We start from the raw sequence: 22,834 nt of genomic DNA, 5'->3' as shown, positions 1-22,834 counted from the left end.
GGTTGAGTTCCACCTGTACTTATTAGCTGGGTGACCCTGAACTGTTTAAACTCTGATTCTCCAACCATGAAACACACTTGACATTACAGCCTTGTTAAGTGAGACTATGTAATGTGTGAATTCTAGAAGCCAGTAGACATTCAATGAATTTGAATTTCTTTTTCTTTTCTATATAACAACTATATTCTCCATTCTGTTCTATTCTAGCCAGCCTGCTAAATGCTAATTCCTTTTGTTTGTAGGAATGTGTACAAATAGACATTAAAGAACTATATCTTATTTAACAAGGTTAGTGCAAATTTGAAAACTGCTGAAGGAGTGATAGTTGAAATTTAAATATGATTAATAGCAGCTTCCCATACAGTTTTCCTCAATTTCCCACCCCCGAACACACACACACACACACACACACACACACACACACACACACACAGGCATGCACATAACATTTTCTGAAGAACTAGGTGCTTCTTTTTTCCCTTGCCTTATCTCTATCCCTATACAACTGGTATTCCCCAACTCATCTCCTCCCCAGAGTGCTTATCCATTTTTGGTCTCAGAGTACATTGTTGCATTGCAACTTCCTTAGTATTCTAAATATCTGTAACTTTATATAAACTATAATAGTATTTTTCTTGAATGTTGTCTTAAAATATTAATTATTTAGGGTTGATAGTCGAGGAAAATCCTCTTGTAGTCAATATAGTCTATAAAATCATAATTATTTTGGACTAGAAAAGAAAATTAATTCCCAGATGCTTTATACTTGTTTATCTACAGATCTTTGTTCTCCTTCACTTGTATTTTTCTCATTTATTTTTGATGCTGTCTAGATGTATTTATCTTTAAGTTACCTCAAGTCAGTCTTTTGAAATGAAGCTAGTTAAATATAAGTAAATAAACATTATATATCTAGTTACAAATTTTAATACAGTGATGGAAAATTATCAAGTTTATGAGTTATTTTTCTACAATAGAAATATTATAATAGTTCACTTAAATATCAAGTTAATCTATTAGAAATAAATCAATCAGAAGAGAAAAATTGAAAAATGAGAAATATGTAAATAGTTAATGTTTCCAAACTTTTACCATTAAAATAAGCTTTTAAAATCTGATTACCAATTATAGTTTAATATTTGCCAATAATGTATATCTCTATATGTTTAAGTCACTGTCAGTTTTGATCTGGAGCAATAATTATTTTCATTCTATAGGTAAGGTTGAATTTTTAACCTTGTTTGGAAAAGATGGATGTGTATCTGTGTACCTGTATGTATGTATATGTAATTAGCTAACCTATAGTGATTTGTTCTGTAGAAGAGCAATGCCTTGTTCAGATGAGATATGTAATAATTTCATATAATACCTCCCCTATGTTTCATTATAGAGGATGATTTAGCTTGGCTTTCTGCTTTCTGGACCTTGAGATGCTCAGCTTTTTTGCGCCCTCTAACTTTGAAAAAGATCTAAGTTTTGTCCAAATTTTAATAGTATATTTGATAAGCCCTAATGCTTTGAAAAATCACCTTTGGTAACAATCTTTATGAGAAAGCAAAGAAATAGAAACTGATTTAAAAATAAATAGTATGGGGCTTCCCTGGTGGCGCAGTGGTTGAGAGTCCGCCTGCCGATGCATGGGACGCGGGTTCGTGCCCCGGTCCGGGAAGATCCCACATGCCGTGGAGCGGCTGGGCCTGTGAGCCATGGCCGCTGAGCCTGCACATCCGGAGCCTGTGCTCCGCAACGGGAGAGGCCACAACAGTGAGAGGCCCGCGTACCGCAAAATAAATAAATAAATAAAAATAAATAGTATGAAAACTTATTAATTTCTTAATCATTCAGAGTAGTTAATCATTATCAGAGTGGGTTATTAGTTATTTTAGATTTATCTCTTTTTTTGTATCAGACTGAAAATCACTTTTGCTTTCACTGCTGGTCCCTTACCACTCTGCTCCCCACTCCTATACACACACATACACAGGGACAAACACACTCCCCTTGAAGTTTGCATTTTTCTCATCTTACTTGAGAAGGTAACCAAGCTTGTTAAGAATATAAATTTAGAGAAAAGAGAGACTTGAACATTTCTCGAGTATTTCTTTTTTTTTTTAGGAAAAGTATAATTGGAAACATTTAGCATATGAAAGTATAATATGCCATCCTTTTCTACTTATTTCCTAGAGAATACCTGATTAAACTTACAGATAATATAAATGGAGGTAATTTTAATTCAATATTTAATAAGCTAAGTACAATTTAGGCCTTAAGGGGAAGAAAATGTTTTATTGTAATAATGAATGTAGATAACCAGGGCTCAGTGGATATAATATGATTAAACAGTATATTAATTTAAATAAAATAAAGTTGTACAGGTTGAAATAAGAAAAACAACGTGATATTGAAAAGAAAACTTCAAAATCATATTTTATAATAAAAACCCATTTCTGAAATTTATATTATTACAGATTTTTAGTAGTTGAATTAATACTTTGTCTCATTAAGTTGTGTGCTTATTGCTATCTAATTTTGTTTGAAATTAATATATACAGTTGCCTCAATATACTGTCTAAAGACCTAGATACATTTTGTTATAGATGACACTATTATGTTGTATGAAATATGAATAAGCACTTTTTGCACTTTTTGATGTTTAAAATTTTTCTCAATCAATTCCAATTGACTGACAGTATAATTTCTGTTGACAAAGTAAAAAGCAAAACTATAGCATTTTCCCTTTATTGACTAGTTACAGTAAAATTATACTGATAGATGAGGTTTTTTTATTTTTAAAAATAGAGTACGTAGTAAGATGTTACCTGCTTTTTAGTATCTTCCTTTAAAAAAATGTTAGTTTCCTTTAAAAAGAGTATCTTCCTTTAAAAAAAAATGTTATTGTGATTCAAGACTCTGTCCTTCTATTTGACATGCCATATTTTTCTATAAAAGAAAAAGTCTCAAAGTACTTTCTTTGTTTAAGTTTAATCTGCTGCCTCAGTTGAAATACCCAGATCAAAACATGTAACTTTTGCTTTATGGTTTTATGATGTATGTTTTAATAGCCATTCAGCTTCAAAGACTTTGTAATAGCTAAGAGGAATATATAATTTTTCTTCATATTTTGATATTTGACCACTGCTTAAAAATGTCTCCTATTTATTTGTATGCAATATTAGTGGGGTTAGTAACATCCAGTGGTCTAAGTGGCTGATTTTGAAAATTCTAGAAGTTATTCAGGGCCACAAATAAATACATTAGGCAAATAGTTTTGAATTACAAAATGTAACTTCATCTAATAAGTGTGGTTACATCTGATTATACTTGCTTGCCAAGAAAATTTGACTATGTTTTATTTCATTATAAAGTTCATTGGCAGAATGTGAGACAAATCAACAGTTTTTGATTTTAGGGATATTTCCTAAAAACCTTAATATTAGAATTATGTGTGTGACAAAATTATCTTAATAAATCATCATTCCTTGATTACAGGTTGAATATTTCAGACATCCAAACCAATTAGACTGATTATTTTGATTGCCAGAAATCCTTAAATTTATATATTTTTCATTGACATATTCAGTTTCTATATCAGACACCTGTAATTTCAACATTTTTAGTGGTTTATGATTCACAGGAAAGTCAGTGCATTTCATTATCTTTTTCTGGATTTTAGGGATTTTGTTTTTGCTTCATAAAATATATGAGTAAGCTAATCAATCGATCTTAGGCAGTATATATGACATAGTATCTGTTTCAAATTTATGTGTTAATTGGTTTAAGATAGAAAGCTAATAACTAAAAAAGGTTACTTCTCAAATACATTCAAGCTGGTCCCTAAGTATATATTTGTTAGCATCAAATTCTTCCAGTTGTTTGGAAACTAGGCTACTTTGTGGTTTTTAAGGACAGACTTTAAAAGCCTTGTGTCAGTGGAATAATCTTAAAATCAAAGCCCCACCTTGTCTGCTGTAACAAACCAAAGTAAAACTGTACTCTTAAATTCTGCTTTATATTTTTATGGGACTCTAATCAACTGGATATATTAACTGTGTCATGGGCTGTCTGATGACATTTTGAAGTAGAAAAAGTAAATTGCCTTTTCTGTCGTACCCTTTGCCAGATGTTTTCCTACTTTGACTCAAGGCAAACCATTCAATTGAGATGATTCAGTTCATTTATTACTACAGAGCACATTGAGTAATATTTGTAATTCAGTCATAATTTGGAATATATCCTAACTCTTCTTCTCAGCCCCTCAAAGAAGGAAAAATGCAATTTATGGGTGCTGAATTTGAAATTTATGATAGTAGGATTAGTAATAGACGTCTTCCAGAAATCTATATTTTCACTGGTATATATTCCTTAAGTTTGTTCTGGTGTTCTATTTATAAGGCAAAGCTTAGATTCAGTGAACGATTTCATTCATGTATAAGCTTAATAATTGCATCGTACATGTGACTGCTGAAAAGTAGGGTGCAAAACAGAGTACCTCAACTGGAGGTCCTTTAGATTTAGATTTTTAACATATATTTAAGATTTCACCAGCCCCCAGTAAAACTCCTGAGAACTGAGTCTCTCACGAGCTTCCCTGGTAGATGACATTTCACAAGTGTTGTGAGTTTGTTGTCAGAGGAATTAAGTGTGACTATCAGGAGAGGGCGACTCTTGGAAGTTTACACCTAGACTCCTTTGAACTTTGCCCCATGCACCTTTTTCTTTACCGATTTTGCTTTCTATCCTTTTACTGTATGTAATAAATCATAGCCATGAGCATGACTATATGCTTACTCCTGTAGGTCCCCTAATGAATCACTAAATCTGGATGTTGTCTGGAGGGCTCCCGGCACAGCTTTCCTCTTGTAATTTAACTTCAGTGACCTGGGATAAATATATTTATATAATAATTAAATACATTGTTAACATTAAGTTAGATGTTTACATAGTGTAAGAAAAAAAAAAGAAAGCTACATCTTTATTCCAGTGATACTGTAAACCCTCTAAAACCTGCTGTTTTTCAACTTTGAGTTCTGGATTGTGTCCATGCAATTACTCACGTGTACGGTCTGGTCATTTAGGGACTCAGACCTCAGTCTTCCTGGTTCTCTGTCTTGTTAGGTCTTGAAAGCCCCAATTTTTGTGATCTGAGTGCAAGCAACCTGTGTTTTAAATTAGTTTTATTAGGACACTGAGTTTATAGAGTGAATTTATCTGTCTGGATTTATCATGCTAAAATGATAAGAGAAAATTTGGACTACAGAAATATTGGGAACATAATTATGAGTCTGTCTTTCCCCCTATTTCCTGCACTGGTAGTTTATTTTTTCTTGAACAACAAAGGCTATTTATTTATAAAATGTTACCTTTATAAGATCAATTTTTTTACTAACTTTTTAAAATAATCTAGTTTTAAAAAATATGTATAACCAGAGAATTGATACTTTTAACTTTTGCTTTCTATTTACTGCTACTAACTTGAAAATTTTAGATGTGATTTTTTTCCTGAATGTATTTCCCAAAATTTTGTTAAAAAACAAAATGTTCTAGAGTTTGTTTCTTTACTATTTTCATTCTAGATAGTTTACTCCCCTGTAAAATTTTGTGTCCAGTTGACCGTTGAACAACTTGGGGTTTAGATGCACATACCCCTGCTCAGTTGAAATCCACATCTGCTATCTCTGCCTCACAAACAAAGTATTGATAAATGACTCACTCAAGCTGAAACAGTTTGGATTAGAATCAGGACTCAAACTATAGTTCTTTTGATTCCACATATTGTGATCTCTAATTGAACACAAACTTTTCCCCACAGTTTGCTAATTTAAAGATCTGTAAAATGAAAATACAGATACTGTATTTATCGAAAAATATCCACGTATTAGTGGACCCACACTGTTCAAACCCATATTGTTCAAGGGTCAACTGAATCTCTTTTCTATCTCCACAGACTACACATCTATTTTATGTTTTATTAATGATTTACATATTCATAAAATATAATAAAATGGATTATTTTGAAAGCACTACAAATTTGATTTGTTCCTATCTGTTTAATCTTGTGGTGATTTTTTTAAAGAATTTTTATGTTGTTTAGACTTTGTTTCAGGTTAAGAGAATTTTAGAGGTCCATAGGATAGAATTTAGTATTTTTTTAACCCATTTGAACATTTTAATTATATGCTCCATTTTCATTATTGTTTCTTTTCTGATTATCACAGGAAATTCTTTTTCTATTTACTCATACCAAGAATCTGTCTACTCACATAGTTACAGCCAAGTATGTTAAATATAGTTTTATAACTCCTTTTGGTCGAGAAGAAGGTAGTTTAAATATTGTAATAACAGGAATCAGTAGGACATTTAGTAACTCCGCCCTTAATCAAGTATGTGATATTGCACAGTACTTTCTTTTTAATAATTAGATTCACATCACCTTCTTTTCTGCTTTTTATTGAATTGCAATATCATTGGCTTTTTTTCTTCTTTTCTCTTACTTTATCTCTGTAGATATTAGGATGAAGTTTTCACATTTGAATGTGTTTACCTGCCTAACATAAATGTCTAATATTTATGTTAGAAATTGACAGTAAATGTCCACCAGCCCAAGATGGTGATGTAAATGTGTCAGTAGGGTTGGTATGAAAATGTGGCGTTGCAGGTACTGGGAGGAACCAGAAAGTACATGTTCCATCTTCAGAAATTCAAACTGAAAATTGAAAGTACAGTTGTCCCTCAACATCTCCAGAAGATTGGTTCCAGGAGCCCCACCATATACCAAAATCCACAGATGCTCAAGTCCCTTATATAAAGTGGCATAGTATAATGAATACTGTGGTCGCTTTGTATCCAAGGATGCTAATCCAAGAATATGGAGGGATGACTGTATATTTATTGAAAAAAAATATAAGTGGACCTGTGTAGTTCGAACCTGTGTTGTTCAAGGGTCTACTGCCTTCTGCAAGGTAAACAAAACAGTAATACATGTCAGATCAGGCCCAGGGACAGTCTGTGAACTCTGGTTTACATATTCATATCTTCATACATCTACCCAAGATATTTAGTTTTTAAACAGGTTTTGGTCCTACTCTGAGGTATTTTGGGCTAAAAATAACTTTCAGTTTGCCTTTCAGAAGTAAAATATACATTACCAGTCAAATGAGAAAAGTATGACCTTTTCAAAATATTGTTTAGAAAGGATTATTGATATGCAAATTTATTCTTTCTGAAATATTCATATAGCAACCTTGTTAAAAAAAAAGTATAGGCATGCTTCCTTTAAATTTTTCAGTGAACCCAAAACTGCTCTAAAAAATAAAGTTTATTAATTTTAAAGAAACTTCAAAAAAATAGAGCAATTTTGATATATTCATTTCTTTTTGTTAAACAGAATTTTTTCTCTTTAAACCCTAAATGAATATGCATTAATAGAAACATTGGTATATTCTGCCTTCATCATGGCTTGGACCTAACAATCTAGAACCTCCGGGCTCCCTTTCATATCAACTGGATTGCTTGGATTTCTGTTTTTTTTTTTCATTTCTTAACTTTGAGTAAGTTTTCAAAACTCAAAGTAACTTATTTAAAGCAGTTAATTACCAACGATACTCATCTTGCCCCAAAGTTTTGATTTACAATTCTGGAGTTGATTGTGATGACTTAATCTCCACTTATGTCAGATGGCTCTTTAATATATTGAAGGTTAAAAAAAGTACATAAATTTCAAATGGGTTAAGGAATTGTGTACACTATTACTGCTTTGTCATTAAACTAAATGAGGTATTAGAGTCTTAAGACCGTAGTTATAATGAGATAGAGAACTCAACCATAACTGTATGACTAAAAAAAAATACTAATTGATGATGCCTTCTTTTCAATTGTCCAAAATAGCCTTGTTTCATGTGGTGTTTTTAATTGAGTTATAACAGTTCTTTGTTTTCTTTCTGTTTTTATGGATATAGGACTCTTTAACTTGTAGAACTTTTTACTTTATTAAACATGTATATTCTAGTAATTAGGTCTCCTTCTTTTACCCTCACAAAACAAGTCCAGTAAGTATAATACTGCTTATCATATGGTTGATTTTAAAACTCTCTTTTTTATTTTACTTTTTATTCTGAACTATATCTGTTTTAAACTGTAGAATAAGGAAATATTTTAAGCAAACACTGAAGGCTGAAAGCAGTTTTCTATTGATAATGAAATTATATTTTCTGAAAGGAGAAACTACGTAACTGTGGTTATATCACATGAAAAATCGTGATGAAAATTCAGAGATAAGTGACAGACTTTGTGTTTTTGTTTTTTTTTTCTTTTTTTTTTCCTTTTTTTAGTAACCAATACTGTGTAGTAATCACTGTATGTTTTCGTTGAACAAGACAGAGTCCCTGCACTTTGGACCAGACTGACACATTTTTTCCTTAGGTTTTTCTCAGATATTGAGTGATTTTGCAGCTAAAGAAATTTAGCACATTTTCCTATTAGAATGAATTTCATCAAACAAATGAGGTAAATCTTAGTAGTTTTCTGTTGTTTATGTGATACATTTCTTTGAACATCATGATTCCTAAGAGAGAGATTTTGATTTTAATTATTACTCTTAGCAAATGATGTATAAGAATTAAGGAAAATACTATATACATTATGCTTAAATATATATTTATCTAATATTTTAGCTGGGAAGTTTTAAGATTTCTTCTGTCAAACATAAGATGGTGGTTGGAAGAATATGGATTTGATGGATTTCGTTTTGATGGTGTTACATCCATGCTGTATCATCACCATGGAATAGGTAGGTAACCTGATACATTACAGATGTAACTAATGATTTTATTTTATTTTTTACTGGAAGATTACAACCAGGCTTGGGGTTCAGTTATGTCGCTGCAGTAGCCATTATTGTTGGATTGATTTTTTATTAGTTCCATTGTGTATGTCTTTTCTCTGATCCCTTTTTGGCAAGAGATTGGGTCAAATACATTTTATAAGTAAATAAAATATAATGATTTTCTTTGAAATGTATCTACTTAATAATATGCTCTCTTTAATATGTAGCATTCTTTTAAAAATGCTTTTTAAGGATACCATTTATTACAGCACCCTCAGGCTGTGAACATGACAGCATTTGTAATGAAAAATAAATAACAAAAATAATAAATGAGAACATTTGTTAATGTATGGGTTCCTTTGCATATTAAACATTGAAGAAAATATGTATATTTTAAATATAGATGTGCTCAGTTAAAATTAAATTGTAAATTAATCTGTAATTAAAAATATGGATCAAAGATCTTCAGTTAAAAAGTTGTACAGAGAATTGGGATCACAGAATCCTAATCCTTCAATTGATAACATGGAGAATAATTATTATTTTTTTAATGACCAAATATTTACTGGCAACAACCAATCCAAAAAATTGACTTTAGAGTATAAATCAAAAAGTGGCTGCCAAGAAAAGATGCTATATTCAAAGTGTGCTGTTAACTGCTCTCAGTCAAGATGCTGGCCACATGAAACATTCCTAGGGAAGAAGTTGAATCTATAAGACATGACAGATTTCATTGATATCTTCCACTTTGGAGAGAAGCTGACTTAGGGGATGAAAAAGGCAAGCAATACAAAATTCAAAAATATCCTCTCCTAGATTAAAACACCTACATGCCCCAGCAGAACCTCGCTGTGCTGAGGGCTAGGTATTATCCAAGGAATTGTGGAATTGGTGAAATGAACTGAAATCCATGGATATGGGATATGCTTTTTATGGGTACAGGGTCCAAGAAATGGTAAAGAAAAACATTCTGAGTTACTTAGCATGCTTTCCCACTTTGAGATGAGGATAATAACAAATACTGAGACAGTAGACATTCTTCAAGATGGCGGAGTAGAAGGACGTGCTCTCACTCCATCTTGCTAGAACACTGGAATCACAACTAACTGCTGAACAATCATCGACAGGAAAACACTGGAACTCATGAAAAAAGATACCCCACATCCAAAGACAAAGGAGAAGCCACAATGAGATGATAGGAGGGGTGCAATCACAATAAAATCAAATCCCATAACTGCTGGGTGGGTGAATCACAAACTGGAGAACACTTATACCACAGAAGTCTACCAACTGGAGTGAAGGTTTTGAGCCCCACATCAGGCTTTCCAACCTGGGGGTCTGGGAACGGGAGGAGGAATTTGTAGAGAATCAGACTTTGAAGGATAGCAAGATTTGATTAGAGAACTTCGACAGGACTGGGGAAAACAGAGACTCCACTCTTGGAGGGCACACACAAAGTAGTGTGCGCATCGGAACCCAAGGGAAGGAGCAATGACTCCATAGGAGACTGAACCAGACCTACCTGCTAGCCTTGGAGGGACTCCTGCAGAGGCGGGGTGTGGCTGTGGCTCACCACGAGGATAAGGACACTGGTAACAGAAGTTCTGGGAAGTACTCCTTGGTGTGAGCCCTCCCAGAGTCCGCCATTAGTACCAACAAAAAGCCCGGGAAGGCCTCAGAGTTGGGTCGCCTCAGGCCAAACAAACAACAGGGAAGGAACCCAGCCCCACCCATTAGCAGACAAGGGGATTCAAGTTTTATTGAATTCTGCCCACCAGAACAACAGCCATCTCTACCCACCGCCAGTCCCTCCCATCAGGAAACATGCACAAGCCTCTTAGATAGCCTAATCCAACAGAGGGCAGAGAGCAGAAGCAAGAAGAACTACAATCCTGCAGCCTGTGGAACAAAAACCACATTCACAGAAAGATAGACAGGATGAAAAGGCAGAGGGCTATGTACCAGTTGAAGGAACAAGATAAAACCCCAGAAACCAACTAAATGAAGAGGAGATAGGCAACCTTACAGAAAAAGAATTCAGAATAGTGATAGTGAAGATAATCCAGGAACTAGGAGAAATAATGGAGGCAGAGATTGAGAAGCAAGAAATGTTTAACAAAAACCTAGAAGAGGGGTCTTCCCTGGTGGCACAGTGGTTGACGCAGGAGACGCCCGTTCATGCCCCGGTGCAGGAAGATCCCACGTGCTGCGGAGCGGCTAGGCCCATGAGCCATGGCCACTGAGCCTGTGCGTCCGGAGCCTGTGCTCCACAACGGGAGAGGCCACAACAGTGAGAGGCCCGCGTACCGCAAAAAAAAAAAAAAAAAAAAAAAAAGACCTAGAAGAATTAAAGAACAAACAAACAGAGATGAACAATGTAATAACTGAAATGAAAAATACACTAGAAGGAGTCAATAGCAGAATCACTGAGGCAGAAGATCGGATAAGTGACCTGGAAGACAGAATACTGGTATTCACTGCTGCAGAAGAGAATAAAGAGAAAACAATGAAAAGACATGATGACAGTCTAAGAGACCTCTGGGACAACATTAAACGCAGCAACATTGGCATTATAGGGGTCCCAGAAGGAGAAGACAGAGAGAATGGACCCGACAAAATATTTGAAGTGATTATAGTCGAAAACATAGCTAACATGGGAAAGGAAATAGCCACCCAAGTCCAGGAGGTGCAGAGAATCCCATACAGGATAAACCCAAGGAGAAACACACTGAGACACATAGTAATCAAATTGGCAAAAATTAAAGACAAAGAAAAATTATTGAAAGCAGCAAGGGAAAAACGACAAATAACATACAAGGGAACTCCTATAAGGTGAACAGCTGATTTCTCAGCAGAAACTCTACAAGTCAGAAGGGAGTGGCATGACATATTTAAAGTGATGAAAGGGAAGAACCTACAACCAAGATTATTCTACCCGGCAAGGATCTCATTCAGATTCGATGGAGAAATCAAAAGCTTTACAGACAAGCAAAAGCTAAGAGTATTCAGCACCACCAAACCAGCTCTAGAACAAATGGTATAAAACTTCTGTAAGTAGGAAGAGCAAGAAAAGAAAAGGACCTACAAAAAACAAACCCAAAACCATTAAGTAAATGGTAATAGGAACATACATATCAATAATTACCTTAAATGTGAATGGATTAAAAGCTCCAACCGAAAGACACAGGATTGCTGAATGGATACAAAAACAAGACCCATATAAGCTGTCTACAAGAGACCCACTTCAGACCTAGGGACACATACAGACCGAAAGTGAGGGGATGGAAAAAGATATTCCATGCAAATGGAAATCAGAAGAAACCTGGAGTAGCAATACTCATATCAGATAAAATAGACTTTAAAATAAAGAATGTTACAAGAGACAAGGAAGGACACTACATAATGATCAAGGGATCAATCCAAGAAGAAGATATAACAATTATAAATGTATATGAACCCAACATAGGAGCACCTCAATACATAAGGCAACTGCTAACAGCTATAAAAGAGGAATTTGACAGTAACACAATAATAGTGGGGGACTTTAACACCTCAACACCAATGGACAGATCACTCAAACAGAAAATTAATAAGGAAACACAAGCTTTAAATGACACAATAGACCAGAGAGATTTAATTGATATTTATAGGACATTCCATCCAAAAACAACAGATTACACTTTCTTCTAAAGTGCACGCAGAACATTCTCCAGGACAGATCACATATTGGGTCACAAATCAAGCCTCAGTAAATTTAAGAATATTGAAATCATTTTAAGCATCTTTTCTGACCACAGCGCTATGAGATTAGAAATGAACTAAAGGGAAAACGTAAAAAACACAAACACGTGGAGGCTAAACAATACGTTACTAAATAGCCAAGAGATCACTGAAGAAATCAAACAGGAAATCAAAAAATACCTAGAGACAAATGACAATGAAAACACAACGATCCAAAATGTATCGGATGAAGCAAAAGCAGTTCTAAGAGGGAAGTTTATAGCTATACAAGTCTACCTCAAGAAACAAGAAAAATCTCAAATAAACAATGTAACCTTACACCTAAAGGAACTAGAGAAAGAAGAACAAACAAAACCTAAAGTTAGCAGAAGGAAAGAAATCATAAAGATCAGAGCAGAAATAAATGAAATAGAAAGAAGGAAAACAATAGGAAAGATCAATAAAACTAAAAGCTTGTTCTTTGAGAAGATAAACAAAATTGATAAACCATTTGCCAGACTCATCAAGAAAAAGAGGGAGAGGGCTCAAATCAATGAAATTAGAAATGGAAAAGGAGAAGTTACAACAGACACCGCAGAAATACAAAAGAATCATAAGAGACTATTACAAGCAACTCTATGCCAATAAAATGGACAACCTGGAAGAAATGGACAAATTCTTAGAAAGGTATAACGTTCCCAGACTGAACCAGGAAGAAACAGAAAATATGAACAGACCAATCACAAGTAATGAAATTGAAATGTGATTAAAAATCTTCAAACAAACACAAGTCCAGGACCAGATGGCTTCACAGGTGAATTCTATCAAACATTTAGAGAAGAGCTAACACCCATCCTTCTCAAACTCTTCCAAAAAATTGCAGAGGAAGGAACACTCCCAAACTCATTCTATGAGGCCACCATCACGCTGATACCAAAACCAGACAAAGATACTACAAAAAAAGAAAATTACAGACCAATATCACTGATGAATATAGATGCAAAAACCCTCAATAAAATACTAGCAGACAGAATCCAACAGCACATTAAAATGATCATACACCATGATCAAGTGGGATTTATCCCAGGGATGCAAGGATTCTTCAATGCACGAAAATCAATCAAAGGAGTACACCATATTAACAAATTGAAGAAGAAAAACCATATGATCATCTCAATAGATGCAGAAAGAGCTTTTGAAAATATTCAACACCCATTTATGATAAAAAATCTCCAGCAAGTGGGCATACAAGGAACCTACCTCAACATAGTAAAGGCCATATATGACAAACCCACAGCACACATCATTCTCAATGGTGAAAAACTGAAAGCATTTCCTCTAAGATCAGGAACTAGACAAGGATGTCCACTCTCACCACTCTTATTCAACATAGTTTTGGAAGTCCTAGCCACGGTAATCAGTGAAGAAAAAGAAATAAAAGAAATACAGAATGGAAAAGAAGAAGTAAAACTGTCACTGTTTGCAGATGACATGATACTCTACATAGAGAATCCTAAAGATGCCACCAGAAAACTACTAGACTTAATCAATGAATTTGGAAAAGTTGCAGGATACAAAATCAATGCACAGAAATCCGTTGAATTCCTATACACTAATGATGAAAAATGTGAAAGAGAAATTAAGGAAACACTGCCATTTGCCATTGCAACAAAAAGAATAAAATACCTAGGAATAAACCTACCTAAGGAGACAAAAGACCTGTATGCAGAAAATTATAAGACACTGATGAAAGAAATTAAAGATGATACAAACAGATAGAGAGATATACCATGTTCTTGGTTTGGAAGAATCAATATTGTGAAAATGACTATACTACCAAAGCAATCTACAGATTCAATGCAATCCCTTTCAAATTACCAATGGCGTTTTTTACAGAACTAGAACAAAAAAATCTTAAAATTTGTATGGAGACACAAAAGACCCCAGATAGCCAAAGCAGTCTTTAGGGAAAAAAATGGAGCTGGAGCAATCAGGCTCCCTGACTTCAGACTATACTACAAAGCTACAGTAATCAAGACAATATGATACTGGCACAGAACCAGAAATATAGATCAGTGGAATGGGATGGAAAGCCCAGAGATAAACCCACGCACCTATGGTCAACTAATCTATGGCAAAGGAGGCAAGGATATACAGTGGAGAAAAGGCAGTCTCTTCAATAAGTGGTGCTGGGGAAAGTGGACAGCTACATGTAAAAGAATGAAATTAGAGCACTCCCCAACACCATACACAACAATAAACTCAAAATGGATTAGAGACCTAAACATAAGACTGGGCACTATGAAACTCTTAGAGGAAAACATAGGAAGAACACTATTTGACGTAAATCACAGCAAGATCTTTTTTGATCCACCTCCTAGAGTAATGAAAATAAAAACAAAAATAAACAAATGGGACCTAATGAAACTTCAAAGCTTTTGCACAAGAAAGGAAACTATAAACAAGACAAAAAGACAACCCTCAGAATGGGAAAAAATATTTGCAAATGAATCAATGGACAAAGGAGTAATCTCCAAAATATATAAACAGCTCATGCAGCTCAACATTAAAAAAACAAACAACCCAATTCAAAAATGGTAAGAAGACCTAAACAGACATTTCTCCAAAGAAAGTATACAAATGGCCAAGATGCACATGAAAAGCTGTTCATCATCACTAATTATTAGAGAAATGCAAATCAAAACTACAATGAGGTATCACCTCACACCAGTTAGAATGGGCATTATCAGAAAATCTACAAACAGCAAATGCTGGAGAGGGTATGGAGAAAAGGGAACCCTCTTTCACTGTTGCTGGAAATGTAAATTGATACAGCCACTATGGAGAACAGTATGGAGGTTCCTTAAAAAACTAAAAATAGAATTACCATATGACCCAGCAATCCCACTACTGAGCATATACCCAGAGAAAACCATAATTCAAAATGATACATGCACCCCAATGTTCATTGCAACACCGTTTACAATAGCCAGGTCGTGGAAGCAACCTAAATGCCCACCGACAGACAAAATCCTCCCTTTTCTTCAGAGGGATTGAATAGGAGCTAGCTAACATTAAGATCTCTTAGTGTGACAAAAAATGTATCTAAAACAAAATTTATGAATCTCTTTGGTCTCATTTTTTAGTTTTTAATTTATTTCTTTTATTTATTTATTTTTTGGCTGTGTTGGGTCTTCGTTGCTGCGTGCGGGCCCTCTCTAGTTGTGACGAGCAGGGGCTGCTCTTAGTTGCGGTGCATGGGCTTCTCATTGCGTGGCCTCTCCCATTGCAGAGCACGAGTTCTAGGCACGCAGGCTTTAGTAGTTGTGGCACTCAGGCTCAGTAGTTGTGGCTTGCGGGCTCCAGAGCGCAGGCTCAGTAGTTGTGGCACACGGGCTTAGTTGCTCCACAGCATGTGGGATCTTCCCGGACCAGGGATTGAACCCGTGTCCCCTGCATTGGCAGGCATATTCCCAACCACTGCGCCACCAGGGAAGCCCTCTTTGGTATCATTTTACTTCATTTTTCTCCTGTAAAATTCAGTTCAAATTAAATTAAAATTTTAAATCACAGGGTTTTTGTTTGTGTTTGTAAAACAAAAATTGAATTTCAGGATTGTCTGAACTTTGAATGTAGATATGGAGTACTTTTGTAAGTTAAATCATATAATTGCTGGCTCATGACATTTTGCTATGATAACAAAACTGATATCAACCATCTAATTGGTGGAGGCATTTGTGCAGAGTTAAGACTTGCATGCTAAGATGATGCATCCATATTGGTTTTCTGTTCTCTAGGTCAGAATTTTTCCGGTGACTACCATGAGTATTTTGGACTAGAAGTAGATGAAGACGCTTTGACTTATATCATGTTGGCAAATCATTTGGTTCACACGCTGTATCCAGATTCTATAACAATAGCTGAGGTAAAGCTATAATGATCTCTACTCTCTGACCCCCTTTAAAATAGAACATTTTATCAGTATACAATTTTTGAATGATCTCTATGTTGTCAGTAATTGCATAAGTGCAATTATACCCTGACTATAGTGCAGCTACCTTGTGTGGATGGCACATTATTCAGAATTCACTGTTTTCCTATTATCAGATAATGTACCCTAATTACTTGTCATTATTCCATTGTTAAAAAAGAAACTGCCAGTGGTTAGAAAGTAAAATACCCTAATCAGTGGACAGGTCCTTTTGCCATGTGACCTTCAGCACAGAAAAGAATTGAATATTAATATGCGTCTGGCTGTTTAATTTTTTTTTTCCTTTCTGGTTTAATCATTAGAGATGGCATGGATCACTGCCTGCGAGCTTCTCTGAAACCTCTCTTATTCTGATGCGATTACCTTCCATGTTTACGTTATTGCTCTGAAATTGCCAAATGTTCACTAGTTATTCATGATTACTGAAGGTTCATGATTAACTGTCCCAAAGCTGCACTGTAATGATATAATTCGATATATGCATAATTGACAATTCCCCTCTTGGTGATAAATTTGATAAATTAAGAAGTTTGTTAAATGCTTATGCTAATTTATATTTAGTAGTAAAGTCCCTCTGGTTTTGTGAGTCCTCTAACTAGGAATTATTATTAAAATTGAACTTAGTGTGTTAAAACTGTTCTATACAAAGTGTAGTGGTTGGCATATAAAAGTAGTAAGGCTATTGAAAGAGTCAGAGTTAAGGTGTATTTTCACATTTTTGGCATTTTGTTCATTGGAATGATATGCAGTAGTGACAGTCTCCTTCCTGTAGTGTTTATTATTTGTATAGCCTTTTTTCTATACATCATTTCTCAAAACTCCAAATCTCAAACTAGGTGATATGATTTCCTGGTTTATCTCTGGATCGAGAACAGAGACCTTTTGCCTCCTAAATATCTTCTAGGAATAGAGCAATAGATCCTAAATTCCTGGAGTAAATTTTCATATAAAATTTAAAAACCCCACAATTACAATGCCATTTTGATACTCTGTATTGTTTCACAATCTCTACCTACCTATATTTGGTCATAAATTATAAGTCTTTTTAGTACTTATGCTAACACTTTCTGTGCTGAATATTTTTTAATGTAAATTAGTACTTTTAAACTTTTATTTTGTCTTTATATATTTTAATATTATCTGTTAAACATCAAAAAAAATTAGTTTTGTCAATTATATTTATGGCAATTTGAAGCCGAGACATTATATATAACAAATTACTACAAACAATTAATGACAGCACAAATCAGAAGTGGGTACTGAAGAAAAAGAAGTAATTATTTAATACATGAAACTTAAAATTGTTACATTGATCTTTCCATTCATTTCAAGTAAAATAGTTTCATCATCTAGGGAGCTCTTGTCTGATTATCAGTGTTTCTACCAAGGAAACTTGGGGACTTTAGCCTACTTTATATTACTTGGTTTTAGATATTTTTAAAACAAGATGTATCTTCAATTTATTCTACTTAAATTGAAAACTACTTCAATTTCAATACATCACTTTTCTGTCTAGTGGGAGTCTCTTCAAAATGTGGAATTGATCCTCATGAACTTTTTTTTTTAAGAAAGGAATGTGGTGTAATGAATAAGTAATGCAATGTTATAATAAAGTCCTGTAGTAGAAATTTGAATTTATTTATAATAATAGTTATTAAAATTGAAGACTTTTTTCTGTATATCAACTATTATACATGGTTATATTTGCTGTATTAATTAAAAATATTTTTTTCATAACTGAGGCTTTTTACCCCTCTGGAATAGTTATGAGTCATCTTTAGATATTAAAGAATTAAAACTATTTTAACTTCATTTGAAACATACATGATAATTTTAATATCCTATGTCAGTAAGCATCAACTCCTTTATATTTAAAGCATATTTATTTTAGTGACCATTATGTTTACTTTTTTTTTTCTTTTAAGATTTTAAAAGAATAGTCATTAACTCTGTACTTCCAGAATAGAGCTAGAAATATCTCATATGCATTAATGGGGCAGCCTTCTAGTAGTCAGATTTAGGAGTTAAGACCAATTGGTGTCCAAATATTTTTCTTAGCAGATTCTATTTCCTTTCAAACTATTTGCTAAAACTACCTGTAGACTGAATATAGACTGTACCTTAATGTTTTCTTGAGAAAAATTATTTTGATCTTTAATGTCATCTTATCACTAGTCTTAGGAAAACTCTGGGTCTTAGGAAAATTCTTTTGGGAAGGCATTGTGTCCGTAATTCCAGTGCCTAACACAGGTGCCTGAGATTAATACATATTCAGCCAGTGTTTATAAGGAATTGAACTGAATACCTATCATATCTGTGAAAATGTGACATATTTTGATAAATATAATTCTTTTAAAATGGTTTCTTTTCTGTTAAACATTCATCCTTTTTCACTTTTTTTAATTCATCTTTTTTCACTTTTATAAACTATAAGGAAGTATGTAGAAATAAGATATTATTGACGAATACTTTCTTATGGATATATTCCACCATGTACTATATTTAACTGTAGCTCTCTTCCATTAGAAAACAATTAATACATATTTTGGAAGTCCAGAGAGGTCATATGTTTCTTTTTTTCCAGCTTTTCTGTGGGACAAGTTTGAGGATGAGGTGTTGTGGAAGAAGAAGCAGTTAAGTCTCAGAGAGCTCAGAGTATGTATAGTCAGAGTATAGCTCAGAGTATAGTCTTTCATAGGAAGTAAGGAAAATGATCCAAAGAATTTGGGCGATGACACACACAGAAAAGCTTGTGACAAGTACAGGGAAGAGTAAATGTTTCAAAGTGGATGAGGTATTGAATATTTGAAATGAAATAGTAAAAATAACGATGGAAAGATAGAGGTCTCTTCCTTGCACTTTCTGTGTACTTCAGCTAACAATTATGACAGCCACGCACGTTGTCATTTCGTGATAAGTGTATGTGTGTGCATGTTCATTTAGGTCCTAGTTCATGAATCCAGCAAGTCAAGTATTATGTCTTATGTATCTTGAAATCCTTGGCAGCACCTTCATGCATTCACTCAGCAGGGAGTTACTGAGTTCCTGCCTTATGCCAGCGACTCTTCTACTATTCTAGATTCCTGGCATATGTCAGTGGACAATGGCAACAGCAACAGCAACCAAAGTCCTGCTCCATGGATCTTAAATTTTAACAGTGAATGAGGAAGCCGATAATCAAATAGTGAACTATATTGTCAACACTTAAAGTATAATTGTTGAATTATATCTTAAATTGAAGAATTTGAGTTTTTTATTGTTGGCTATTGAAAGCTATCGGCAAGCAGTGATAGGAGCAGACTCTTCAGCAGCAATTAGGGTAAAGAGAAACTGGAGATGGGGAACTTTGTTTGGAAACATAGTGGTTGAAGCAAACAGTAATGTAGGTTAAATAAGATAGTGTCTGTAGAAATGGAGCAAAGGAAAAGAATTTATTGGAAAGATATTGTGGAGTTAGAATTACTAGTACTTGTCCCATATTTTACCACAGTTGTTATAATAATGTATTTTGTTGCATTTGGGTCCTTGTACCATTATTTTTTTACTTATCTGTTTGATTGTATATTTATTTGATTACTGATAATCTAGTGGTGTCATGACAGTAGGAAGACCCTGTCAAAAGGCCAGATGTCTGAGTCCTGGCTCTACCATGGAGAAACATGTCTTTAGTGATCCCTTCACCTCAATAAGCCTCGATTTCTGTATCTTCTAAATGAAGAGAATCCACTAGATAACCTCAAAGACCATTTCCAAGTGTAACTGACTATAGTGAAAGCCATCTTGCTTCTTCGCTCTTAGTGTGCTAACTCTACTTTCCATTTCATCAGAAGCTAAGTTCTCACAAAATACACTATATGTCCATGCTGTATACAAAGAGAACAAGAATAACAGATATATGGCACATGTATTTTTATGTTTGATGAAAGCAGTAGTTAATAAATATAGTACTCAAAAATTAGTATAAGAAGCTATGTTTCAACAATAACACTTTTACTATTTTGTGTTCTCTATGTGCTACTAAGGAAAAGAGATCAAATTTGTCCTGAAATGAAAAGCATTACACAAAATCTTATTGGGAAATGAGATACATTATCACAATTTTATCTACTTTTACAGTTATGCTACCAAAGTACTCCAAGAGTATTTGCCCCTATTTATTGTTTGTATTTCTTGGCCTGGATTTTACTGTCAGAAGAATATATAGTAAAAGTTTAAGCAATATGAACTGATAATTCTGATGCTCTTTATTTTAGGATGTATCAGGAATGCCCGCTCTGTGTTTTCCAATTTCCCTGGGAGGGGCTGGCTTTGATTATCGATTAGCCATGGCAGTTCCAGATAAATGGATCCAGGTAAGGTTTCATGTAAAAAAAATTTTTCCTGCGGATACTATGTTGGTTTATTTATTATTTCTTTGATTTATTTCTTGGTTGTGATCAGTAGTTACAGATATAATTGAAGTATTCTCTCATTAGGGTGTTGCTTCTTGTGCTTTTTAATAAGGTGCCTCTCAAACTTCTAAAAGTTCTAATTTAAAGTATTCACACTTGCATTATACAGGCACAGAGAAAATATGATTGTTATAATGTTATCTGTGTAAATGGAATTTTGCCTTATCAATGCAATTATATGAAAGTTTGGTGTTCTATATTTAAAACACATTAAACTTCATCAACGCATCCATTTCTGCCTGCAAATCATCAATTAATGTAGAAGTCACTCCTTAATTCCCAGTACTTGCTTCATAGTATGGTTTTTTTCTCAACAGATTTGGATTTATCCATTCCTTCATTTAGCATTTAAAAGCGCTTACCATGTGTTAGGCACTAGGAATGAATAATTGTACATGACACCTTGCATATGATTTCTAATACAATTTTATTAAATTTAATGACAGTTCAAGTAGTTTGGATTATATTTTGTTTCATTTTATGTTTGTCTAAAAGACTAAAGTTGTTACATAGATTTGATGTAGAACATTTCTGAGTGTCCAAGTCTTTAATCATAGGCTGAATATGTATAAGGAGTCAGATACGTATCAAATAATCATTGCTTTCTGTTAAGCCCTTTAGTACAGACATGAACAGGTGCCATGAGATCACAACGGTAGAAGAGCTTAACTTTGCACAGAAAAAACATAAAGCCTACTCTGAAGGAAATAGTTATTGTAATCATCTCTTAATTGCCTTTTCTGTATCCCTAGGCAATTTGGGCAGTGCACAGCTGTGACATTAAAACTCTACCAGCACAACTTCCGCTTCTCCATCTATAATGATTTTGTAAACATTGTCAGGTCGAAAAGCAAGGGTTTTACAGAGGCGATTAGACTTAAAAATCAAAGGAACAAACAAATGTGTGTTCCAACTTTAATACCTGGGAAAGTTGCTTTGTATTTGTTACCTTAAAAAAATGCTGTGGTCTTCAAGTTTCTTACCTTAGTTGAAGGTTCTTTATCCACCCACCATCTTTTATTATTTCTAATCTTCCACACAGACTTTTTTCCCCTCACAAGTGCCAAATCTTACTTTTTTTTTTACTGAAAAGCCTTCATCAGTCTTTGGGCAAATTCCAGGATATTTCAAGGTGTACATCAACCTAGAATTATTTTCCAGTCAGTCATGGCTCACAGTAGGATATTTCCTTCTCTGAGCAATCATGTCAGGTTTTAAAAAAAATTTAACTTACTAAACATTTCAGTACCTTGTATGCTCAAGATACTATACTATGCAGTACGTCATGTAATTAGAAAAAAATGTATTGTCCTCTGTTTAGGATATGGCCATCTTGTCTTTGTAGTTTGTAAAGCCTCTGAAGACAGATCTCATCTTCTGTTTTATGTAATTACTTAACATCTTTTTTCATCACCAAAGTGGGAGCCTTAGTTAATAAGACGAGGTAGTTAAAATAATATTTTTTTAAAAACTCAGTGACTTTCCAGTCCTTTTATAATTTGTGCATTTAAAAAAAATTCCATAAATGATTATCATCCCTTCAAATGTCAATAAAACACACGAGTATTGATAGAAATGACAACTACTCAGAATGTATGTGTCACGCATTTTATCTACACATAGAGTATGCGTTAGATTAGAATGCTAGACTTCATTCATGTTTTTGTTGTTCAGAAACAAATTATTTACCATTTTCTACTTGTAGAGTTCAAAATCAGTAGTTTGGGATATCATATTAGTTTAGTCATTTACTGAACAAATATTTGCCTATCTAAAATATGCCAAATTTGCTGTATCTTCTTTCATTTTATTTGATCATTTTTATTATCTAATAACTGACGTGTTCATGTA

The 22,834-nt window shown here is 34.0% G+C and overlaps 1 protein-coding gene across 1 annotated transcript in view; it reads left to right on the top strand.

The window, feature by feature from the left end:
* Positions 1-22,834, top strand: part of GBE1 (1,4-alpha-glucan branching enzyme 1) — a 291,610-nt gene that overhangs the window by 186,481 nt on the left and 82,295 nt on the right. The window contains exons 8-10 of the mRNA XM_027102661.1: positions 8,670-8,785; positions 16,339-16,466; positions 20,786-20,884. Of these exons, the coding sequence (XP_026958462.1) occupies positions 8,670-8,785; positions 16,339-16,466; positions 20,786-20,884 (343 nt within the window). The remainder of the gene's footprint in view (positions 1-8,669; positions 8,786-16,338; positions 16,467-20,785; positions 20,885-22,834) is intronic.

The sequence above is a fragment of the Aethalodelphis obliquidens genome, unplaced genomic scaffold (assembly GCF_003676395.1).
Source record: "Aethalodelphis obliquidens isolate GAN/ISIS:26980383/991018 unplaced genomic scaffold, ASM367639v1 scaffold1, whole genome shotgun sequence".
NCBI lineage: Eukaryota > Metazoa > Chordata > Mammalia > Artiodactyla > Delphinidae > Aethalodelphis > Aethalodelphis obliquidens.
Note: the sequence above shows the minus strand (reverse complement) of the source record. Positions and strands in the feature narration are given on the sequence as shown.